At 39.4% G+C, this 22,654-nt stretch overlaps 1 protein-coding gene across 2 annotated transcripts in view; it reads left to right on the top strand.

The window, feature by feature from the left end:
- The window catches only part of BCAS1 (brain enriched myelin associated protein 1), a 115,392-nt gene that overhangs the window by 17,541 nt on the left and 75,197 nt on the right, over nucleotides 1-22,654 (top strand). The window contains exon 3 of one of the 2 annotated variants that reach the window (XM_055104755.1): nucleotides 12,255-12,835. In XM_055104755.1, the coding sequence (XP_054960730.1) occupies nucleotides 12,255-12,835 (581 nt within the window). Of the gene's footprint in view, nucleotides 1-11,895; nucleotides 12,836-22,654 lie in introns of those variants that run through there. The other variant, XM_055104756.1, reaches the window with a different exon arrangement.

Here is a 22,654-nt window from a genome sequence, read left to right as displayed (position 1 = left end):
CAAAACTCCCTACCCTTTAGCGCTGAGTTTTTTCCCTATTCCCAGCCACTGGCAACCACTAATCTGTTTTCTGCCTCTATGGATTTGCCTATTCTAGACACTTTATATAAATGGAATCATACAATATTTTGCTTTTTGTGTCTGGCGTCTTTCACTTAGCATCATGCTTCCAAGTATAAAGCATGATATAACGTGGATCGGTGCTTTGTTTCTTCTTACGGCTGATTAATACTCTATTATATGCAAATGCTAGATTTCCTTTTTCCAATTGATGGATATTTGGGTTGTTTCCACTTTTCAGCTATTATGAAAATGCTGCTATGGACATTTGTGTACAAGTTTTTGTGTGGCCATATGTTTTCATTTTCTTGCTTACCTAGGAATGGAATTGCTGGGTCTTAGGGTAACTCCATGTTTAACTTTTCCAGGAACTGTTAAACTGCTTTCCAAAGCAGCTGCACCATGTCACATTCCTACCAGCAATACATGAGCATTCCGATTTTTTCACATCTTCCCTACCACTGGTTATTGTCTCTCTGATTATGGCCATCCTCGTGGGTGTGAAGACGTATCATGCTGTGGCTTTGACTGCACTTCCCTAATGAGATGACATTAGGCATCTTTTTATGAGTTCCTTGGCCATTAGTATATCTGCTCCAAAGAAAACAATATCGTCCTGATTTGGCTGCTTTGCTGCACCCTGAGCCTCTTGTCTCTGTTTCCTGGCTAATTTTTCCAGAGTCTCAAAGTAATAATAGTCACCCTTTGGCAATCTTCTATGTGTCCTGAACTCAACCTGCCCCACAACCGTATCTCCACAGCTGACCCGTGGTGTCCTAACAACTGAAGCCACTGATAGAATAATAGGCCACCTCCCCTGGTAAGCTGCTTACCACTTAAAAGGTGCTTGAGACACTCATTGCTGCTGGAAATGTGAATCTGTAGAGCCTTTTTAAGAAAATAATATGGCAGTGTCTGTTTTTCAAAACTAAATGCATATTGATTTGAGGGTAACACTTCTACATCTGTGCCTCTATTCTATAGAAATATAGCACCAGTTTAGGATTTTTGAACACGAAAGTTTATTCCACTATAGTGGAAATGGAAAAAACAATGTGGAAACTACCAGGATATTCATTGATTAGGCAATGGTTTAAATATCTTTTGGTATATCCATACTGAGGAATATTATGCAGCTATTTTAGAAGATAAGATAGATTTGGAGCTATTGACTGTGAAGACCAACTATAATGTACAAAAGTCATCAGAAAATATGTCTAATGTGATCCAATTTCTATAAAAACAACAAGGACAGATACAGTCCCTGTATATGTGTATCTGGGATGCTTATACGTGTTTGTGTGAGTATAAACAAAGTTCAATATGCCACATCAGGTTGCAGATGTTATTCATCTGGCAATGAGGGTGGAGGATAGAGACAGGAAAAACAAAGGGTTCAGAGAGATTAATTATTTTGGTTGTAAACACAGGTTAAATGTACATTATTATCAGATTTATAAAAAAAAACAAAAGACCAAATGAAACATCTGATTTGTCTTTAAATGAAAATATATGCTCATGTTGGAGCAAAGGCTGGCTTTGCATTTGAATGAGCTTTGCATATTCCAGAGTTTTGTAGCACATGAATGACAGGAAATATATGATTAAAGAGAAGAGTGGAAATCGTGAGTGTCACTGTCAGTCTTGCCCCACAGTATCTGATCATCACTGTTGCTTTTAGAGGATGCTTTCTGAAGAGCATGGGGGTAGTAGTACCTTTGCCTACATTCCTTTGGAATCCAGCATTTCCATCACTAAATGTCCAGACATGTTGTATAAAGCTGATAGTCAAGAATTCTACCACGATGTTCCAAAATCCCATCCTTTTCTTTTATTTATGCTAGAATTTCTTGGCAAAGACATTCTGGCTTTTTAATGTACAGATGAAAAGCATGAAATGCGATCATTCAGTGAAAGTTTCAAATCTAACATCTTCCTCCAAGTCATAAGTATCTGCCACATGTACCCTGACTTTACGACCTTTAAAACAACAAATGCATTTGCACAACATAGAAAGCTGCAGTTGTTTGAAGTGTCATTTGACTCTTGCAGCATGACCATTGAAGGGTCATTTTTGCATAATTTTTTGAGGTCTTCGTAAAGTTTTGAGTTTTCCCAAAGGCCTAACATAATCTTTTGATATTCTAATATAACTCTTTTGAAGAACTTACTGTGTTGTGTTGTCCACTTTTCCTTCTTCGGTGATCTGTTTTAACTTTGCCAGATCCTTGTCCAACCACGGTCATGTGTGTGATCTGAGCAGCTCACCAATGTTACAAGACTCTGTAAACCCCTGCATCTTTTGCAAGATTTACAATTTCCCTTTGCAATTAGTGTGTATATGTCCACTTTATCCTGAATCCTGACAGATCAGGATATTGATGCATAGGACGGTGTTGCTTGCATAGGAAGAGATGATTCGGCGGTGAATAATGTTCATACATGGACACTTTGTAAATAAAATTATAATGATAGTTCCTGCTTTCCTCTTTAAACTGAAAGCTTGGAGGATTTGGATAATGTATTGTCAGAAAAAGAAATTTCATCCAGCACAACATTAGTCTCTTCTCAGAGACTCAGTTTCCCAACCTGTTCATTGGTGTGCCCTACTACGGTTACAATCATGGTCCTTTGTGGAGTGTTTGCTAGGCTGTGCCCCAAGCTCTGTGCTTGCTGCTTCACCCATGTTTCCTGGCTTAATCCTAGTGTCTAGCACTATGGGAGGCACTGGAATCCAGCTGTAAGCAGAGCAGACCAAGTCCGGGTCCACCTGTGGCTTACAGGTCGTGGAGAGGAAACAAGTGAAGAAGAAATTAATGGGATCATTTCAGAGTGATGAATTCTCTGTGGAGTCTAGAGAATAAACAGGAGTGAGCAGGAGGGGTTACTTCAGATGGAGGAGTCAGGGAAGGCCTGACATAACCTAAGTCTTGAATGATAAGAAGGTAACCATAGGAAGATCTTAGCGAAAATATTTCCAGATTGAAAGAATAACTAGTGGTGAGGGCTGCGGGTGGAAATATGTTGGTATGTTGAGAGGTGTGAGGAAAAACATAGTACGAGCTGAAGTTCTGGAGGGTGTGGCCCATGGTAGAGAGTTTGGATTTTGTTTTAATTTTGTGAGGCCCTTCTTTGGATGGTTTTATGCAGATGAATGACATAACCTAATTTTTATTTAAAACCAAAAATATATAGATATCAATGTTTCCCAGATGTGAGAAAACAGGGTTTTTTCCCCCTCTTGTACATAGTTTTTTCTTGAGTATCCACTAATTCTATTAACTAAACTTTGTCTACTTTGTTCATCTTCCCTCCCTTCTATTTCTTCTTTCTCTTCTGTTCTTGCTTTGGTTACCACATGTTGTTGGGAGTTTGAACTTTGGAATCAGGCAAACGTGGGTTCAAATACTAAATCTACCAATCATTAGCTGGACAACGTTAGAAAACTGACTTGACTTTTCAGAGCCTCAGTTTCACAACCTGTAAAGTGGGAGTGATGATAGTACCTAACTTGTAGATTTGCTGTTATACTTAAATAAAATGTTTCTTGTTATAGACATTTATCCAAATAAATAAATAATAAATAAACAAATGTCATACATAAATAAAATGCCTCTTGTTACACACATTTATCCTAATGCTGGGAAACAGTCAATGAATGTTAGCTATTGTTTTTACAGCTTGATGTCGTTAGGCTGTGTGTCCCCACCCAAATCTCATCTGGAATTTAATCCCCATTATCCCCACGTGTCAAGGGAGAGACCAGGTGGAGGTGATTGGATCATGGGGACAGTTTCCTCCATGCTGTTCTCATGAAAGTAAGTGAGTTCTCACAAGACCTGATGGTTTCATAAGGAGCTCTTCCCCGTTCATTTGGCACTTCTTCCTGCTGCCTTGTGAAGAAAGGTCCTTGCTCCCCCTTTGACTTCCACCATGATTGTAAGTTTCCTGAGGCCTCCCCTGCCGTGCTGAACTGTGAGTCAATTAAACCTCTTTCCTTTATAAATTACCCAGTCTTGGGCAGCTCTTTATAGCAGTATGGAAATAGACTAATACACAGCTGTAGCAAGTGAAAGTTTTAGCTTTGGCACATGAAAAAAAAAAGATAATTCTTCCTCAGAAGTTTTGAATATTGTAATACAAACGTGTGTGTGTGCATGTATGTTTAAATATATAATTAGAACTCTGATGAAGCAGCTTGTTTTGACTAGAATATTTGGTACTTTGAAAATGATAAACATTTCTGAAACTTGCCTGGCCCAGATACTTATGTTTCTTAAGATAAATTGATTTATATCACTACTGTTTTTAAAAGTCTTTCTAGAAAACTCAAGTTTGTAAATTAAACTATTGGAATAATTCCTTTCCTTATGGCTTACATTTAAAAATACAAAATGGTAAATATATTAATAATATATTAGTATAACAAAAATGACTACTGTTTACCGAACACCAATCATCTACCAGCCTGCGGTAAGCACTGTATGGGCAATATTTCATTTAATCCTCAGAATTACCCTCTGAAGGAGGCACTGTTATTTTCATGCCAATTTGTAAGAAAACTGAGGCACAGAGACAGGAAATAACTTACCCGGGTTATCCATTTAAAGAGTGAGCAGTTAAGAGTCAAAGCCAGGTTCCTGTGATCCACAATCCAAGTTCTTAACAATTACACGAAGATGGCACTGGAAATAAGGTTTTAATCACATATACAGATAAAATGACTTTCTTTAAAAAAACATGCAGCACAAAATATTTTTCTGCACTAAGAAAATCAAAATTTTCAACTCTACCTTCTAAATATTTTGGAACTGCTATTGTCATTCTTGATTTCTTTTTAATTTTCCTTAAATTCTTTGACTTTTTTAAAAATGAAAAGTAACATCTCTTTGGTATGTCATCTTTTCGCATTTTTTTTAACTTTTATTTTAAGTTCAGGGGTACACGGGCAGGTTTGTTATATAGATAAATTTGTGTCATGGGGGTTTGTTGTCACCCAGGTATCAAGCCTGGGTGATGAAATAGGTATTATTAATACCTGGGTGAGGAAATAATATCTATTAATTATTTTTCCTGATCCTCTCCCTCCTCCCACCGTCCACCCTCCAATAGGCCCCAGTGTGTGTTGTTCCCCCTGTGTGGCCATGTGTTCTCATCTTTTAGCTCCCATTTATAAGTGAGAACACGTAGTATTTGATTTTCTTTTTCTGCAATACTTTGCTAAGGATAATGGCCTTCAGCTCCATTCATGTTCCCGCAAAGGACATGATCTTGTTCTTTTTTATGGCTGCATAGTATTCCATGGTGTATATGTACCACATTTTCTTTATCCAGGCTATCATTGGTGGGTATTTAGGTTGATTCCATGTTTTTGCTATTGTGAACAGTGCTGCAATGAACATACACATGCATGTATCTTTATAAAAGAATGATTTCTATTTTTCGAGTATGTACCCAGTAATGGAATTGCTGGGTGGAATGGTATTTCTATCTTTAGGTCTTTGAGGAATTGCCACACCGTCTTCCACAATGGTTGAACTAATTTACACTCCCACCAACAGTGTATGAGCATTCCTTTCTCTCCGCTACCTCACCAGCATCTTATCTTTTGACTTTTTAATAATATCATTCTGACTGGTATTAGATGGTATCTCATTGTGGTTTTTGATTTGCATTTCTCTGATGATTAGTAATATTGAGCTTTTTTTCATATGCTTGTTGACTACCTGTATGTCTTCTTTTTTTTTTTTTTTTTTTTTTTTTGAGACGGAGTCTCACTCTGTCGCCCAGGCTGGAGTGCAGTGATGTGGTCTCGGCTCAATGCAAGCTCTGTCTCCCGGGTTCACACCATTCTCCTGCCTCAGCCTCTCCGAGTAGCTGGGACTATAGGCGCCCGCCACCACACCCGGCTAATTTTTTGTATTTTTAGTAGAGACGGGGTTTCACCGTGTTCTCGATCTCCTGACCTCATGATCCGCCTTCCTCGGCCTTCCCAAGTGCTGGGATTACAAGCGTGAGCCACCAAGCCCGGCCGATTTTTGTATATGTTGTAAGGAAGGGGTCCAGCTTTAATCTTCTGTGTACAGCTAGCCGGTTATCCCAGCACTTTTTATTGAATAGGAAATCTTTTCCCCATTGCATGTTTTTGTCAGGTTTGTCACAGATTAGACAGTTGTAGGTGTGTGGTCTTATTTCTGGGTTCTCTATTCTGTTCCATTGGTCTATGTGTCTGTTTTTGTACCAGTAGTATGCTGTTTTGGTTACTGTAGCCTTGTAGTATAGTTTGAAGTCAGGTAGCATGATGCCTTCAGCTTTATCCTTTTTGCTTAGGATTGCCTTAGCAATTCAGGCTCTTTTCTGGGTTCTATATGAATTTTTAAATAGTTTTCTCTGGTTCTGTGAAGAATCTCAACAGTAGTTTAATAGGGATAGCATTGAATCTATAAATTGCTCTGGGCAATATGGCCATTTTAATGATATTGATTCTTCCTATCAATGAACATGGAATGTTTTTCCATTTGTTTGTGTCATCTCTAATTTCTTTGAGCACTGGTTCATTATTCTCCTTGTAGAGATCTTTCACCTCCCTAATTAGCTGTATTCCTAGGTATTTTACTCTTTTTGTGGAGATTGCGAGTGGGAGTGCATTCCTGGTTTGGCTCCTGGCTTGACTGTTGTTGGTGCATGGAAATGCCAGTAATTTTTGCACATTTATTTTGTATCCTGAGACTTTGCTGAAGTTGTTTATCAGCTTAAGAAGCTTTGGGGCTGAGACTATGGGGTTTTCTAGATATAATGTCATGTAATCTGCAAACAAGGATAGTTTGACTTCCTCTCTTCCTATTCGGATGCGCTTTATTTATTTCTCTTGCCTGATTGCCCTGGCCAAGACTTCCAATACTATGTTGAATAGGAGTGGTGAGAGAGATCATCCTTGTCTTATGCCAGTCTTCAAAGAAAATGTTTCCAGCTTTTGCCCATTCAGTATGATCTTAGCTGTGGGTTTGTCATACATGGCTCTTATTATTTTGAGGTATGTTCCTTCAATACCTAGTTTATTGAGAGTTTTTAACATAAACGGATGTCTAATTTTATTGAAAGCCTTTTCTGCATCTGTTGAGATAATCATGTAGTTTTTGTCTTTAGTTCTGTTTATGTGATGAATCACATTTATTGATTTGTATATGTTGAACCAACTTGCATCCTACTTGATCATGGTGGATAAGCTTTTTGGTGTGCTGCTGGATTCCGTTTGCCAGTATTTTATTGAGGATTTTTGCATTGAAGTTCATCAAGGATATTGGCCTGAAGCTTTTCTTGTTGTATATCTGCCAGGTTTTGATATCAGGATGATGCTGGCCTCATCAAATGAGTTAGGAAGGACTCCCTCCTACTCCACTTTTTGGAATAATTTCAGTAGGAACTGTACCAGCTCTTCTTTGTACAACTGGTAGAATTTACCTGTGAATCCATCTAGTACTGGGTTTTTTTATGGTTGGTAGTCTATGTATGACTTCCTCAATTTTAGGGCTCATTATTGGTCTGTTCAGGGATTCAATTTCTTCCTGGTACAGTCTTGGAAGGGTGTATATGTCCAGAAGTTTACCCACTTCTGCTAGATTTTCTAGTTTATGTGCATAGAGATGTTCATAATATTCTCTGATGGTTGTTTGTACTTCTGTGGGGTCAGTGGTAATATCCCCCTTGTCGTTTCTGATTGTGTTTATTTGAATCTTTTCTATTTTCTTGTTTATTACTCTAGCTAATGTTCTATTTTATTAATTTGTTCAAAAAAAACAGCTCCTGAATTCATTGATCTTTTGAATGGTTTTTCATGTCTCAATCTCCTTCAGTTCAGCTCTAATTTTGGTTATTTCTTGTCTTCTGCTAGCTTTCAGGTTTTTTTGCTCTCAGTTCTCTAGTTCCTCTAGTGTGAGGTTAGATTGTTAACGTGAGCTCTTTCTAACTTTTTGATGTGGGCATTTAGTGCTATAAATTTCCCTCTTAACACTGCCTTAGCTGTGTCCCAAAGATTCTGGTGTGTTGTATCTTTGTTCTTATTAGTTCAAAAAACTTCTTGATTTCTGCCTTAATTTTATTATTTACCCAAAAGTCATTCAGGAGCAGGTCATTCAATTACCATGTAATTGTATGGTTTCAAGTGGGACAGTCCTGTAGATATCTATCAGGGCCATTTGATTTAGTGCTGAGTTAGATCTTGAATATCTTTGTTAATTTCCTGTCTCAATGATCTGTCTAATATTGTCATGGGGTATTAAAGTCTCCCACTACTATTGTGTGGGAGTCTAAGTCTGTTTGAAGGTCTCCATAAACTTGCTTTATGAATCTGGGTGTTCCTGTGTTGGGTACATATATACTTAGGATAGTTAGATCTTCTTGTTTAATTTAACACTTTATCATTATGTAATGCCCGCATTTTTCTCTTTTAACCTTTGTTGGTTTAAAATCTGTTTTGTCGGCAACTAGGATTGCAACCCCTGTTTTATTCTGTTTTCTATTTGCTTGGTAGATTTTTCCCCATCCCTTTATTTTGAACCTATGTGTGTCACTGCATAGGAGATGGGTCTCTTGAAGACAGTATACCAATGGTTCTTGGTTCTTTATCCAGCCTGCCACTTTATGTCTTTTAATGGGATCATTTAGTCCATTTACATTTAAGGTTAGTGTTGATATGTGTCGATTTGATACCGTCATCATGATGTTGGCTGGTTATTTTGCAGACTTGTTATGTAGTTGCTTTACAATGTCACTGGTCTGTGTACTTCAGTGTGTTTTGTAGTGTCTGGTAATGGTCTTTCCATATTTAGTGCTTCCTTTAGGAACCGTTGCAAGGCAGGTCTAATGGTCACAAATTCCCTTAGCATTTGCTTGTCTGAAAATGATCTTATTTCTCTTTTGCTTATGAAGCTTAGTTTAGTCAGATATAAAATTCTGGGTTGGAATTCTTTTTGTTTAAGAATGTTGAATATTGGTCCTCAATCTCTTCTGGCTTGTAGGGTTTCCACTGAGAGGTCCACTGTAAGTCTGTGCTTCCCTTTTTAGGTGACCGGGCCTTTCACTCTAGTTGCCTTTAGCATTTTTTCTTACATTTAAACTTTGGAGAATCTGATGATGATGTCTTGGGGAAGATCTTTTTGTGGAGTATCTTACTGGGGTTCTCTGCATTTCCTGAATTTGAATGTTGGCCCCTCTAGCTAGGTTGGGGAAGTTTTCAGGGATGAACTCCTGAAATATGTTTTTCAGGTTGGTTCCATTCCCTCCATCTCTTTCAGACACCCCAATCAATCATAGATTTGGTAGGCTTGATTGCTGTGTATTTACAAGTGAAACAGGGACTGACCAATTCCCTGGAACTCTCTCAAAGTCACTGAGTATGTATTCAATTTCAACTGGCGTAAGTTGGGGAAGAGTGATTTATTGGCTTATGTAATGCTAAAGTTCAGCTTCAGGCACAGCTGGATCTATATGTTTAAATGACATGATTGGGTATCTGCTTCCTGGATTTCCAGGTTCTACTTTCATTTGTGCTGATTCTCAAGTGTACCTCCTATTGGTTTGCAACTCTTTTTTAATAGGAGTATCAAAAGTTACAGGATTTATTTTTATTAGTCTATCTTATGTCAGGTGCCCACCTAGGAGGTGAGCATCTGAGCAAAGGAAATAGAAGCCCCAGGTGATGGACTTGGGTATGTACCCACCTAAATTTGGAGAGCAGAGCTTCAGTTGCATGGAATGTATCACCTAAGAACTCTAAGTTCTTAGAAATTGTCAAAAACACTTTACCCATTCTCTGATATCAAAAGCTACTGTTTGGATTTGCTATAATCACTAAATGCACGGAAGTCTAGTCCAGATACCTGGATATAAGGAATTTATTCTTTTTCAAAGCAACATATTGGCACTTTAAAATAAAAAAGGTTGTCCATGGAAAGTACTTTGTGTTTTTCGAAGACTTTTTCTCTGGCTATAACACTCTTACTTACCACTAGCTCCTTTGCTTTCCAGCCAGTGGGTAAGGAAGAGAGGAATTAAACTGAAAGAAATAAGTTGGTGCTCTTGGCATTTTGAAAAGCCCTTCCCTGTTTTGAATCTTAGCATTTCCCTTTTTGTCAACCATTCCCTCTTCTCCTGGCATGGACCATTCCCACAATTCATTTATATTCACTCTGACACTTCAACAGCCTTACTTGCTAACTTTACACCCTGATGCATCCATCTATCACTTACTTATTCTCCCTCTTTTTTTCTTCTTTAGTATAATATTTTCTATCATTATGAATTCCTGAATCACAGAAAAAAAGGTTAAGAAGAGCTAGAAGATCAATGTGCTGGCAGGGTGATTTTCTTCACGTTCAGGTTTATGAGAAACCCCTAACATTCATCCCTGGGCTTGCCCCAGACCATTTCTTCCCTGTGCCTCAATGCTTAATCCAGCTCACTCTCCCCCCTTTTTTGTTTGTTGTTTAGTCTAGACACTGCGAGACACTAGAGTTGGGCAAAAACAATTGCTAATGGGTGCATGTGTGTGTATGTGTGTGTGTATGTATTTCTCACTACATATTAATGAGCAATATGAATAGATCAAAGAAATCTCAATTCTTCCCTTTATTTTTCTGTCTTCCTGCAAACAGATATTAAGAAGTGTCTGACTACAGATATAGCAAGCAAAATGCAATGTTGTCAAAGGCATAAGAGAAACCTGAAAAGTTATAACAGTATGTGTCAATTACTAAGCACCTATTATGGAAAAGGCATTGTGCCAGATCCTTTGCATGACTTTTCTTCTTTAAGCATTACAACAACCCTGCAGTAGGACTACCAATATTCCCATTTTACAAATGAAGAGATTCAAAGATTTTTAGTGATTTACTCAATATCACACAGCTTATCAGTAGAGAATCTTGATCTTTAACTGGGATCCCAACATTCTTGGTGTTCTTTTTTTCCTGAATATTACACTGATTTATAGTAGGGTCCTAGAAAAGAAGGACCTTTTATAGTTAATTTAGGTCAAGGTAGAGGTCAAAGGAGAAAGGGTGGATGTTGGAAACAGTGCCCTTGCCTGGAGGGGTTGGAGCCTGTATCCACACACACAGTCTTGACCAGATAACCCTACACCTTTAATTCCACACTGGCCTGAGGTCTAATTTGCCTTCTTGTGCGGATATCTGCTCTTCCAGCCTTTCAAAGAGAAATTTTCTGAGTACTGTATTTTAAAAATCTTCCCATATTCTTCACAGTCTATGCTAATACAAGTCCCTGGTAAGACAGAGAGTGCATGAACTTAGAAGTCAGATTTCTGCCTGAAGCCAGACTCTGCTGCTTACTAGCTTACTGGGCAGCCAGGGGAGGGTGTACTGACCTCTCTGACTGTCAGTTTTCTCACTCATGAATAATGATAACTAATGTTTGTGATATTTATTAAGCACTTAATATATTCCAGGCGCTATTGTACTTGCTTTAAAACTATTAACTCATGTAATCTTCCTAACAAAATTACGAGGTAGATTTATTATCTGTCTCCTTTTACCAGAAAGTTGAGGCACAGAAAATTAGATAATCTGGATTCAAAAATACATTTCAGCTCAGTGCCTCTCAAACGTAAGAGATTTTGTCCTCCAGGGGACATTTAGCAATGACTAGAGATATTTTTGGTTGCCATGACTGGGAAATGTGACTGGCGTCTAGTGGGCAGAGGCCAGGGATGCTGCTAATCAGCCTATGAGGCACGGGATGAGCCTCCCTAACAAAGAATAATCTGGCTTCAAATGTGAGTAGTGCTGAGGTTGAGAAACCTTGTTCTAGCTTCAGAACCCAAGCTCCTAACTGCTGTACTGCCTCCCAGTTGACATCATGACAATATGCTGCTCACGGAGTTCTTACACAGATAAAAGAAGATTAATTAACATTGAATATCACTCATTCCACACCTGGCAGCTAGTGACTTTCCATTAAGTAGCTTTCCCTCCTCACCAACCTTGCCTTCTCCTCTCCCAAGAAAAGCAGGGTCCAAGGAGATCTGGAGAGCTAACTTCTGCCTTTCAGAATGACCAGAGAACAACACAGTTCCAGTATGCAGTATGGCTTTTGTATAAAAAATGTCTGGAGTCCATTATTAGTGCCTGAATTTCCCGGCTTGGCTGAATAACCGCTGTTTATGTTTGTGTTTACAGTCGACTTGGGAATAAGTGTCAAGACGGATAATGTGGCCACTTCTTCCCCCGAGACGATGGAGATAAGTGCTGTTGCGGATGCCAACGGAAAGAATCTTGGGAAAGAGGCCAAACCCGAGGCACCAGCTGCTAAATCTCGTTTTTTCTTGATGCTCTCTCGGCCTGTACCAGGACGTACCGGAGACCAAGCCGCAGATTCATCCCTTGGATCAGTGAAGCTTGATGTCAGCTCCAATAAAGCTCCAGCGAACAAAGACCCAAGTGAGAGCTGGACACTTCCGGTGGCAGCTGGACCGGGGCAGGACACAGATAAAACCCCAGGGCACGCCCCGGCCCAAGACAAGGTCCTCTCTGCCGCCGGGGATCCCACGCTTCTCCCACCTGAGACAGGGGGAGCAGGAGGAGAAGCTCCCTCCAAGCCCAAGGACTCCAGCTTTTTTGACAAATTCTTCAAGCTGGACAAGGGACAGGAAAAGGTGCCAGGTGACAGCCAACAGGAAGCCAAGAGGGCAGAGCATCAAGACAAGGTGGATGAGGTTCCTGGATTATCAGGGCAGTCCGATGATGTCCCTGCAGGGAAGGTAAGTGTGCCAAGGTGTATCCACTTGGTTCTGAACGCATGCTCGGGGGCGCTAATGGGATAAGACCACTGCACATATGCAGTCACCCTGGGCCTAGGCAAGGTGGCAAGCTGTTGACCCCTCTAGAACAAATAGCACATTGCAGCAGAGTGTCATCCTGATGTTTCTCTGGGTAGAAACTTCTGTGTGAAGAATAACAGCTGTGGCATCTGTTTTATGTAAAAGAAAAGAGGAGGTGAGTTACATGCAGATGAATTTGTCCATCCATTTTTCAAAGGCGGAAGTAGACAGGTTGCGTTTACGATCAGTGGATTCTGGAGGAAAAGGCGTTAGTGGAATAAAAATGATTCCTAAAAGATGTCACCTAGTCTCTGTAGTTTGTTGACCTGCAGAGTTTTGTTGGAACACATTTCATTCCTTACTCTTAATAGCCTGAATTGATATTTAACCATCTTTTGCTCTAAGGTGTGTGTTTGCATAAAGAGATTTTACAGCTCTGGGCAGACTCTTTTATGTACTAATTCTTTTCCAACAAGTAGGAGTAATACCTTTGTAAAAACTGGGGGTTTTGTTTTTGTTTTTTTGTTTTTTGGGGGGTTTTTTTGTGTTGGTTTTCAAAGCAGATATCCTGGAATCAGTTGCTTTTTTTCCTGAGTGAAGAAAGGCAAGCTCTTTTTGACACTAAAAAGAGCATTTGCTTTTAACCTTGAGAGAGTTTGTTTGTATTCAAGGCAGGAAAAGAACTCCTTAAAAGAAGAAGGAAGTAAAACTTGATACATTATAGGTTTAGGGCATGCATTTCCTTGGTTAACAGACTTTTTAAAAAACAATATTTTTCAAAACTTGGGAATAAAGTTAAGTGCCACTAGCAGACTTCAGAGCCAGGAAAAAATTGGATGAGCTCCAAATATATTTGTCTTAATACAATGCAACTTTGCACTTCCGAAGTGCTAATAATTACACTTGCTGTCATTTATTGAAAATGTTCAATGTGCCAGGCTCTACTCTGAGCACTGTACGTAAATTATTTTCCTTAATGAAAATAAGTATCACATTAATCTATGGTTTTAATGCATCCAGGGTGCTATGAAGAATTACATTATGAAGGCTGGGCACCGCTGAACACTCTGGAGAGTTAAAATTGGGAAAAGATAATAGGCATCATGTGTTTTAGGCTCTTACTGTCAGCATTCTTGTGTTTTCTATACATTTTGATTCAAAGAGCTTATTTCCAACATTTCTTTCAGAGTTTAAACATTTTCCCTTCAAACACCCACTTTCCAAAATGCACCAGTTCAAGAAGCCGGTTGAATAACTTTCCGTATAATTTAAAATAAGTCTCCAAATGCATCCAGGCATCTGCTCTTTACTGAGTGTGACACTGTACTAGGAACAGGTGAGGCACAGGGACCACAGTGAAGGGCGAGACACAGAGTCTCGGCCCTGGTGGAGTTTGCTGTCCAGTGAGAGAAGTGAATAAATAAACGTGCAATTGCAATGCAAGATGCCAAGTGCTGTGCTGGGGGAGCAGAGTGTGGGGGAGATGCCAGATGCCAGGAGAACTGGGCTCCATGGCCCAGGGAACATTCCAGCAAATGCATGAACCAGGACCTGAAAGTTACGTGCCCAGAGGTGGTAAACTGGTCGTCAATATTCCTGCATATGGGAGAAACTGTTTACTACTTGTGCCTGAGTGGAGAAACCATTCTCATTATTGGTCATAGGCTTCTAAGGCCATTTTGAGGTTGTGATTTTTTAACAGTCATGTGTTTCTTTTGCTTGGGCGTCCAAAGCCTATCCATTGGCTCAGTTAGGAGAAGATTGAGTTATTTATGGGAAGACAATGAAGGAATGTGTTTTACTCATCTTTGGACAGGTGTCCAGTGACTCATCCAAATCCCCATCTTAATCAAGTAAACCAGTTCAGCATAGAATAGCCAGCCTTCCAATGTACTCAGCCATAAAACCTCGACACTCTCAATCTATTTCTAGTCTAAGAAAAGTGAGGAAAAGTTTTGGAGTTGTGATTTATTAACTCGGCTTTCTTTATTGAAAAAGAACTCTTAGGGGTAGAACCTCAATTTGAGTGGAATGTGTTCCAAAATGAGATTTGAGTCAGAAAATGGGAGCTTGTGTTAGGAACATGGCAGGTATCTAATATAGCAAAGCCCTTGTGTAATATTTTCAAGTTATAATGATCTCTCAGAAGACCCAAGAATTGTAACTGTCTTCCTTTCTGAATAAGTGAATTCACTCCCTCAGATTCACCAGTGAAGTCTGCATCTGATTTTGTTACATGACAAATTTCCATTTTTTTCAGTGATATTGAAATTTGAAATACTGAGTGCCCACTTTGTACTATGTACATGTGAAACACAGAAAAGTTATGAAATAGCCATTTCTCCCTCAGCCTGTGAACTTATGGATATTCAGATGCATATGCCTGCAAAGGTTTTTAACAACAACAACAAAACAGCCTTCTGATTGTCAAGGTTTCTTTTCTGACTCGCGGCTGCATAGTTCTGTATTTAGGGGGAAAAAAGCAATTGTTCTATAAATGTAATGGGACAATCCAACCCTCAGAAAGTAACATGAATAAAACTTCTCAATCAGTGGCTTTCTTGGTGGGAGTACCACATTGTACATGGCTGGATGTCAGTGTATTGATTCAGAATTCTTAGGGTGAATTATGCCTTGGGCTCAGCCGCATCCACTGCCTCCCTCCAGCAGCCCTTCCCCCCATTTTTATGGCTTGCTCCCTGCTGGATTGGAATTCCAGCCACAAGCCCACAGAGCTGTGAATTGGGAGAAAGATGCCACCATTTCATCCTGGGGGAAACACACAAATCTTCTGTGTTTTCAGAATGACAATCTTATTTTTGTGCCTTATAAAACTACATTCAGGGCAAAGCATAATTAAAACAAGGCAAGAATTCATGAACAAATGAAGCGTTTACTACATAGGCCAAAGAAAAGATAAATTATATGCCTGAAAGGTTTCACTGAGCTGTGATTCATACAAACCAATGTGTTGGCAGGGATGAGTTTTTTTTCCTCTCCCCACAACAACTGAACCAGAGCTGTAAGATATGCATTTAAAAGAATCAGCACACACACACACAAAATCACATAATGCAAACTTGACCTTTATTGGTTAAAAATAAAACCTACCACATTTCTGTTATCAACACAGTACTTCCAGAGTTGTGTTTGTGTTGAGTGGGGGTGTGGGGTGCGTAAAGTGTTGCCATGCAGAGTTTCATAAGATGAAGAATGTCTTTTTTCTTTTAAAAATTTAATTAAATCCTGCAATCGTTACTTTCGCACTAACCTTGTGCAAGGCATTTGAAAAATAAATCATGTTTCTCGTCTGTCAAGGAGTGTATAATCTAGTAAGAGACATAGTATCTTAAGAGACATTGTGATAAGTGCATCAGTCCTCAGATTGGCTCAGGCTACTAATAATAAGAACAATATTCTGTGTTTTCACTTCTCTTCTTTTCTCTCTTGAACACACTCCATTCAGGCTCTTGTCACAGCCACCATGATGTTTCAAATTCCCCACCATCACCCTGGCTGCCAAATCCTATAGGTCTCTATCTTTGTCCTAGTAGGTCTGACCTGCAAGTTGAATCCGACACAGTGACTGAGTGGGCCACACCTTGCTGTTTGAAACAACATCCTTCCACCTCCCTGGCTACTCTTCCATCATCTCCTTTGCTGGATCTCACCCTCTAAATGTTGGACTTCCCCAGGGTTCACTTCTTGGCTATCTCTAACTACGCTTATTTCCTTGAAGGTTTCCCTCAGTCCCAAAGGTTTAAATACTGCTATGGGTTGACAAGCTCCAAATTTACATCTCTAGCCGGGATCCATCCCTGAAGTCCAGACGTGAGTCTCAGCTGCCTCCTCTTCCACATGTCTACTTGAATTTCTACATCCCCATTTGGCTGCTCACTGAGTATCTCAACCCTAATGTGTCCAGAATGGAACTCTTCATTCATCGCCTAACAATGACAAAAACAAAATGCCCACCAGTTTAATTCACGGGGTTTTCCATCTCAGTGAATGACAAGTTCATCCCGTCTCTACTGTTTAGTGGTAGAATTGGAATTAAAGAACCAAGGTCTCCAGAGTCCTTTCCTACATGGTATTTAGTAGTGAATTAAACATAAGCATCATAGTCAAGTAGCCTAGGTTTCCTCTCTACCTCTGTCACCTACTGGCTGTGTGATCTTGGGCAAGCTACTTCACCTCCTGAGCCTCAATTTCCTCATCTGTAAAATGGGGATAATAATAGTATCTAGCACATTCTCACATTGTTCACACTTTTAGAAGTTAAATGAGATAGGCCATATAAAGTACTTAGCACAAATTGCATTTTGAAAGAAAAAAAAGAGAAATTAGCTATTACTAGTATTATGGGTTTTCTCCCTGTCTTCTACTTCACATTTTACTTTTATTTTTTGCCTTTCCCTTCCATAGTCCTCAACCCAAACTCACAGAGATAGCACAGTTGACTCTAATTTAAGAGTTGTATAACCAAAGGCACAAGTCCTAACTTGGGTGAGAAAGGTATAAAAGTTGTAAAATTATTTTTGAAACAATAGAAATGTTAGTGTCCATGCCCATAAGCCTCAGTTTCTTTGTCTGACATTTAAGGGTTTCCACAATGTTTCCTCTGCCTATCTTCCAACTGCATTTTCCACCCTTCCCTTAAATTTCTCCAGTCAATATGGCCAACACCTGACCTGTGCAAACGCCATCTGTCTCCTGGTATTTTCTCTGCCTATGTCTCTTTCTCTCTCTGTTTATCAAAAATTGACTTGATACTCAGTGCCAGGTTCTCCATGAAGCTAACCAGATATCTCCACTCTTGGATGATTTCGGACAGCATGAATCCCTCTCGCATTTTAAGTCAAATTCTGTGATTAAATCATTTTGTAGAAATCAGCTCACTGAGCCATCAAATCTTACCAGGGAATTCCTGTATTTTCACCATTTTACAGATGAAGAAGTCAAGAGTTCAGAGAAAGCATATCACTCCTGACACACAGCTAAAAGGTGGCACAGCCAAAATTGTCCATCTCCAAAGCCCATAGTCTTAGATAGTCAACGTTTCTATTTTTGCCAATTATTTGAAACTTGTTCAATGAAGTTCCAACTTGAGGCAATGAAATTCAAAGATGTTAGCATATGCAAAGTTGTAAATACCCAAAATCCCAAGTGAAAAATAAAAACAAATAAAAAGAATTACCCAATTTCAACTTTAGAAGGCCAAGTGAATTATTAACTGTTTTTTATTTTGTGTTGTTTCTGCCTTATGTCCACAAGGCCATGCCTTTTCAACTGGTAAAGAGAACTAGCCACCCAAAAGACTTTGTCAGTGCAAAGGGAAAATCCATCTTACATTATGCAAGTTTTGGAGTAAACAAGGTCCTCAGCTATACCACTGGGATTTTGATGCATTTAGCAGTAAGAAACGCTTAATATGAGATGTTTGCAGTGGCAGAGGTGATGTGGAAGTGTTAGGAGCCTGGGTGACCTAGGTATGAGTCCAGACTCTACCACTAAATAGCTGTGTGGTTGAGTTAAATGACAATAATAGCCCCATTTTAAAATAATCCATTATTTCTAGGCTGTGTAGTAAGCATTTTGCATACATTATCTGTTTTTATTGTTAAAACAACCCAACAAGGTAGGTATTTCTATTGCCATTGAACAGAGGAGAGAACTTGGGGAGAACTTAAGTTACCTGCGTTAAGGTCGCAAAGCTAATTAGTGGCAGAAGTGGAATGGAGATCCATCTGTCACCTAAGCCTGTTATACTCAATCATTTAAAAACCTGTGTTTTCATCCACAAAAGGAAGCTACTACCTGCCCTAGGGGTTTTTGTAAAGTTAGAAGATAATATAGGCCATCAGTAGTAGTCATGCTAAATAAAACTGTATATTTTCTAAATTGTTAGAAACTTAGAAATGAGTAATTATGAAATAGATCAAATGGCTTTTCAGAGTGATGGAGTTTGAATAGTGTATCATTTAGGGGTTGGTAATATATCATTTTTACTTTGGCTGCAGGAAACACACACACACACACAACAATCAATTAATAGTGGTTCACTTAACGAGAATGTACTATTTCTTGCATGTAAAAAGAACCCTAGAGGTAGAGGAGTTCAGGTTGGTTCAACATCTTCACAGCCCCCACAAGCCCGCCTCAGTCTTTCTCTACTGGTGTCCTCCATTGTTGCTTAGTCCCTAGGCTTAGTCCCTTGTGGTTTTAACATGATTCCAAGTATGCAGGAATACCTCTCTTTATTGTGCTTCACAGATGCTGCATTTTTACACATTAAAGGTTTGTGACAATCCTGCATCAAGCAAGTCTATCAGCACCATTTTTCCAATGGCCTGTGTTCACTTTGTGTCTTTGTGTCAGCATTTTTTAGAGATAAAGTTTTTGTTGTAATTTTTATTTTAAGTTCTGGGGTACAAATGCAGGATGTGCAGGAGCCCGGGTGACGTGCACGTGTACCCCAGAACTTAAAATAAATGTGTGCCATGGTGGTTTGCTGCACCTATCAACCCATCACCTAGGTATTAAGCCCAGCATGCATTAGCTATTTTTCCTGATGCTCTCCCTCCCCCAACCCCCGACAGGCCCCAGTGTGTGTTGTTCCCCTTCCTGTGTCCATCTGTTCTTATTGTTCATCTCCCACTTATAAGTGAGAACATGCGGTGTTTGGTTCTCTGTTCCTGCATTAGTTTGCCAAAGATAATGGCTTCCAGCTCCATCCATATCCCTGCAAAGGACATGATCTTGTTCCTTTTTATGGACACATAGTATTCCATTGCAGCACTATTCACAATAGCAAAGACATGGAATCAACCCAAATGCCCATCAACAATAGACTGGGTAAAGAAAATGTGGTACATATACACCATGAGACAAGGTATTTTTAAATTAAAGTATGTACTTTTTTTTTAGACGTAATGCTATTGCACACTTAATAGACTCCAGGACAGTGGAGAACTTTTATGTGCACTGGGAAACCGAAAAATGTGTGTGACTCTATTGTGATATTGACTCTATTGCAGTGACCTGGAATTGGACGTGTAATATTTCCGATGTATGTGTCATAATGTCCTATAAATAAGAAAGGAGTTTCCTAAAATTTATCCTCAGAGCCCTTTGGTGAAATTGAGTCACGTGTCTGTGTCAAGGTGCAAATAGCTATCAGCCAGCATTTTCAGTTTCTTCAGTAGAAAGAAGGCTCTTCCAGCAAAGAGGACATGCCACAGATAGAAACCAGATTTATCTTCTCTATCTAACATTGTCTGGAAATCATTAAGTGAATGGAGCAAGTAGAAGCTGCTACAGTATCCACCTATGGTAATTCATCTGAGTGTATCCATTACATTAGTTTTCTAATTTAACTGTGACCCCATAGTAAGAACTAGATTTTACTTGAGCTGATATACATGCGCATACATGAAACAAAGAATTCATGAAGTAATACTATTCTTGCAGCATGTAACACCTGCAGGGATTTTGTATTCTTTTCTATTCTGTTTGATTTGTTTACTGCTGGTTTTGACCCACTACATTATTTTTAAATCTGCTAATGATCACAGTCTGAAATTTGCAGAACGCTGTTCTGCTATCTGACCACTTCGACACATTGAGACAGTTATCTTAAGAGACGTGACCATTTTTTATGCAACTGAGTATTCCCAATGCCTAGCACAATGGCTGGCACATGTTAGCATCCAATAATGTTTGTTAAATGAACCTGACAAGAATAAGGGTGGTACACGTCATGGTTCAACTTTTCAAAGACTGTTAGGATGTATTATTGCAATGTCATTTTCTGCTCTGCCTAACACAAGTTGAAATAGAAAGTCATTGCAAAATATGTGGTGTATACGATTTCACTTAAACTTTAGAATCATAGTACAAGTCTACATTTGTACTATCTACTTGGTATTTTAAATTTGGTCTTTAACATGTCATGGCGTTAATCCGTTGAAATATCTAGTAAATTGTTTTTTGCAATTAATTTGTAAAATAAATTTTGAGTTATCATTCCCTCTGGTATTGTCCCATCTGACTCGCCCCCTCAGAAGTTATAACGGCTATAACTTATCAAGTTTACTAAGTCACGGAGAGGTAAAGTAACTTGTGCAAATCATAGTGCTAGAAAGTGGCAGGGTGGAAATTGGTCACCGATGCCCACACACTTAACCACTGTGCCTATAGGTTCAAAGAGATGAAACACTTTAAAACTTTTGAAACATCTTATATCTTTAAAAAATTCTAAAGTTAGTTGTATTAGTCAGGGTTCTCCAAAGGGACAGAACTAATAGGATAGACGTATATGTGAAAGGGAGTTTATTAAGGAGAATTGCCTCACATTATCACAAGGTGAAATCACACTATAGGCCGTCTGCAAGCTGAGGAGGTAGGAAGCCAGTAGTGGCAGAAGTTCAAAAGCCTCAAAAGTGTGGAGGCCGACAGTGCAGCCGTCAGTCTGTGGCCAAAGGCCTGAGAGCCCCTGGCAAACCACTGGTGTAAGTCCAGGAGTCCAAAGGCCAAAGTACCTGGAGTCTAACATCCAAGAGCAGGAAGCATCCAGCACAGGACAAAGATGAAGGCTGGAAGACTCAGCAACCCAGCTTATCCCACCTTCTTCCACCTGCTTTGTTCTAGCCATGCTGCCAGCCGATTGGAAGGTGCCCACCCACATTGAGGGTGGGTCTTCTTCTCCCAGTCCGCTGACTCAAATGTTAATCTCCTCTGGCAACACCCTCATAGACACACCCAGAAACAATACTTTACCAGCCATCTAGGCATCCTTCAATCCAATCAAGTTGACACCTAATGTTAACCAGCGTGATAGTACTTTCCAAGTTGGTCTGTGGAACATTAGTCCAATAAGATGGGCCTAGAAATAGGGCTCTGCTATGGAATAGTTTCAGAAAATCTATTTGCTTTATAGTCTCTACTGAAGATTCACAATGGACATCCACCTACTAAAGGCTCTGAGAAGTCCTGCAGCAAGCACGCCTGTTTCACTTTGTTTAACCAAGTGTTTCTCAAACTTAATCATCCATGTAGCTGTTGGGCCTCTAACAAGGTAGCTCAATTTTCCAAGGAATGGTTCTTCTAGAGAATGTTGAGCTAGGCATTTAGACCAGAAATTGTATGATGTTGGCTGTGGGTTTGAAGAAGTAAAATAAAATAAAAAACATAAACCAGAAGTTGAAAACTAGCCATCTGTAGAAGGCCTCTAGCCAGAGATGCATCTTACTTGGCCTACATAGTGTTTTAAATACTATTTTAATTAATTAGTTATATTTTTGAATTGACAAAGTTGATGATATTTTAAAGCAATAATATGTCAATACAATTCTATATTTCAGACTTCCCCATAATGGGTAGTTTTGCCCTATATTTGCAGACAGAATGTGAGTTGTGACTGTCCCTTAAGATGGGGCACCCACTCTCCAGTTCACCAAATGATTCCCAGCAGCGCAGCCATGTAGGTTGTCCTTCGTCATAACACTTGCATTGGTATTTTCCTTGGGTACAGTTGAGAATCAAGTAAATACACCCATGATGGACCACTTTACTTCCTTCATCCTTCATAGCACTTATCAGAATTTGAAGCTACTTAGATGACCATCTGTCATTCCAGCCTGAGAGTCAATCAGGCAGCCAGTGTTAAGCAATATATAAAAGAGGTGGGAGGCCGGGCGCGGTGGCTCACGCCTGTAATCCCAGCACTTTGGGAGGCCGAGGCAAGTGGATCACGAGGTC

The sequence above is a fragment of the Pan paniscus genome, chromosome 21 (assembly GCF_029289425.2).
Source record: "Pan paniscus chromosome 21, NHGRI_mPanPan1-v2.0_pri, whole genome shotgun sequence".
Taxonomy (NCBI): Eukaryota; Metazoa; Chordata; class Mammalia; order Primates; family Hominidae; genus Pan; species Pan paniscus.
Note: the sequence above shows the minus strand (reverse complement) of the source record. Positions and strands in the feature narration are given on the sequence as shown.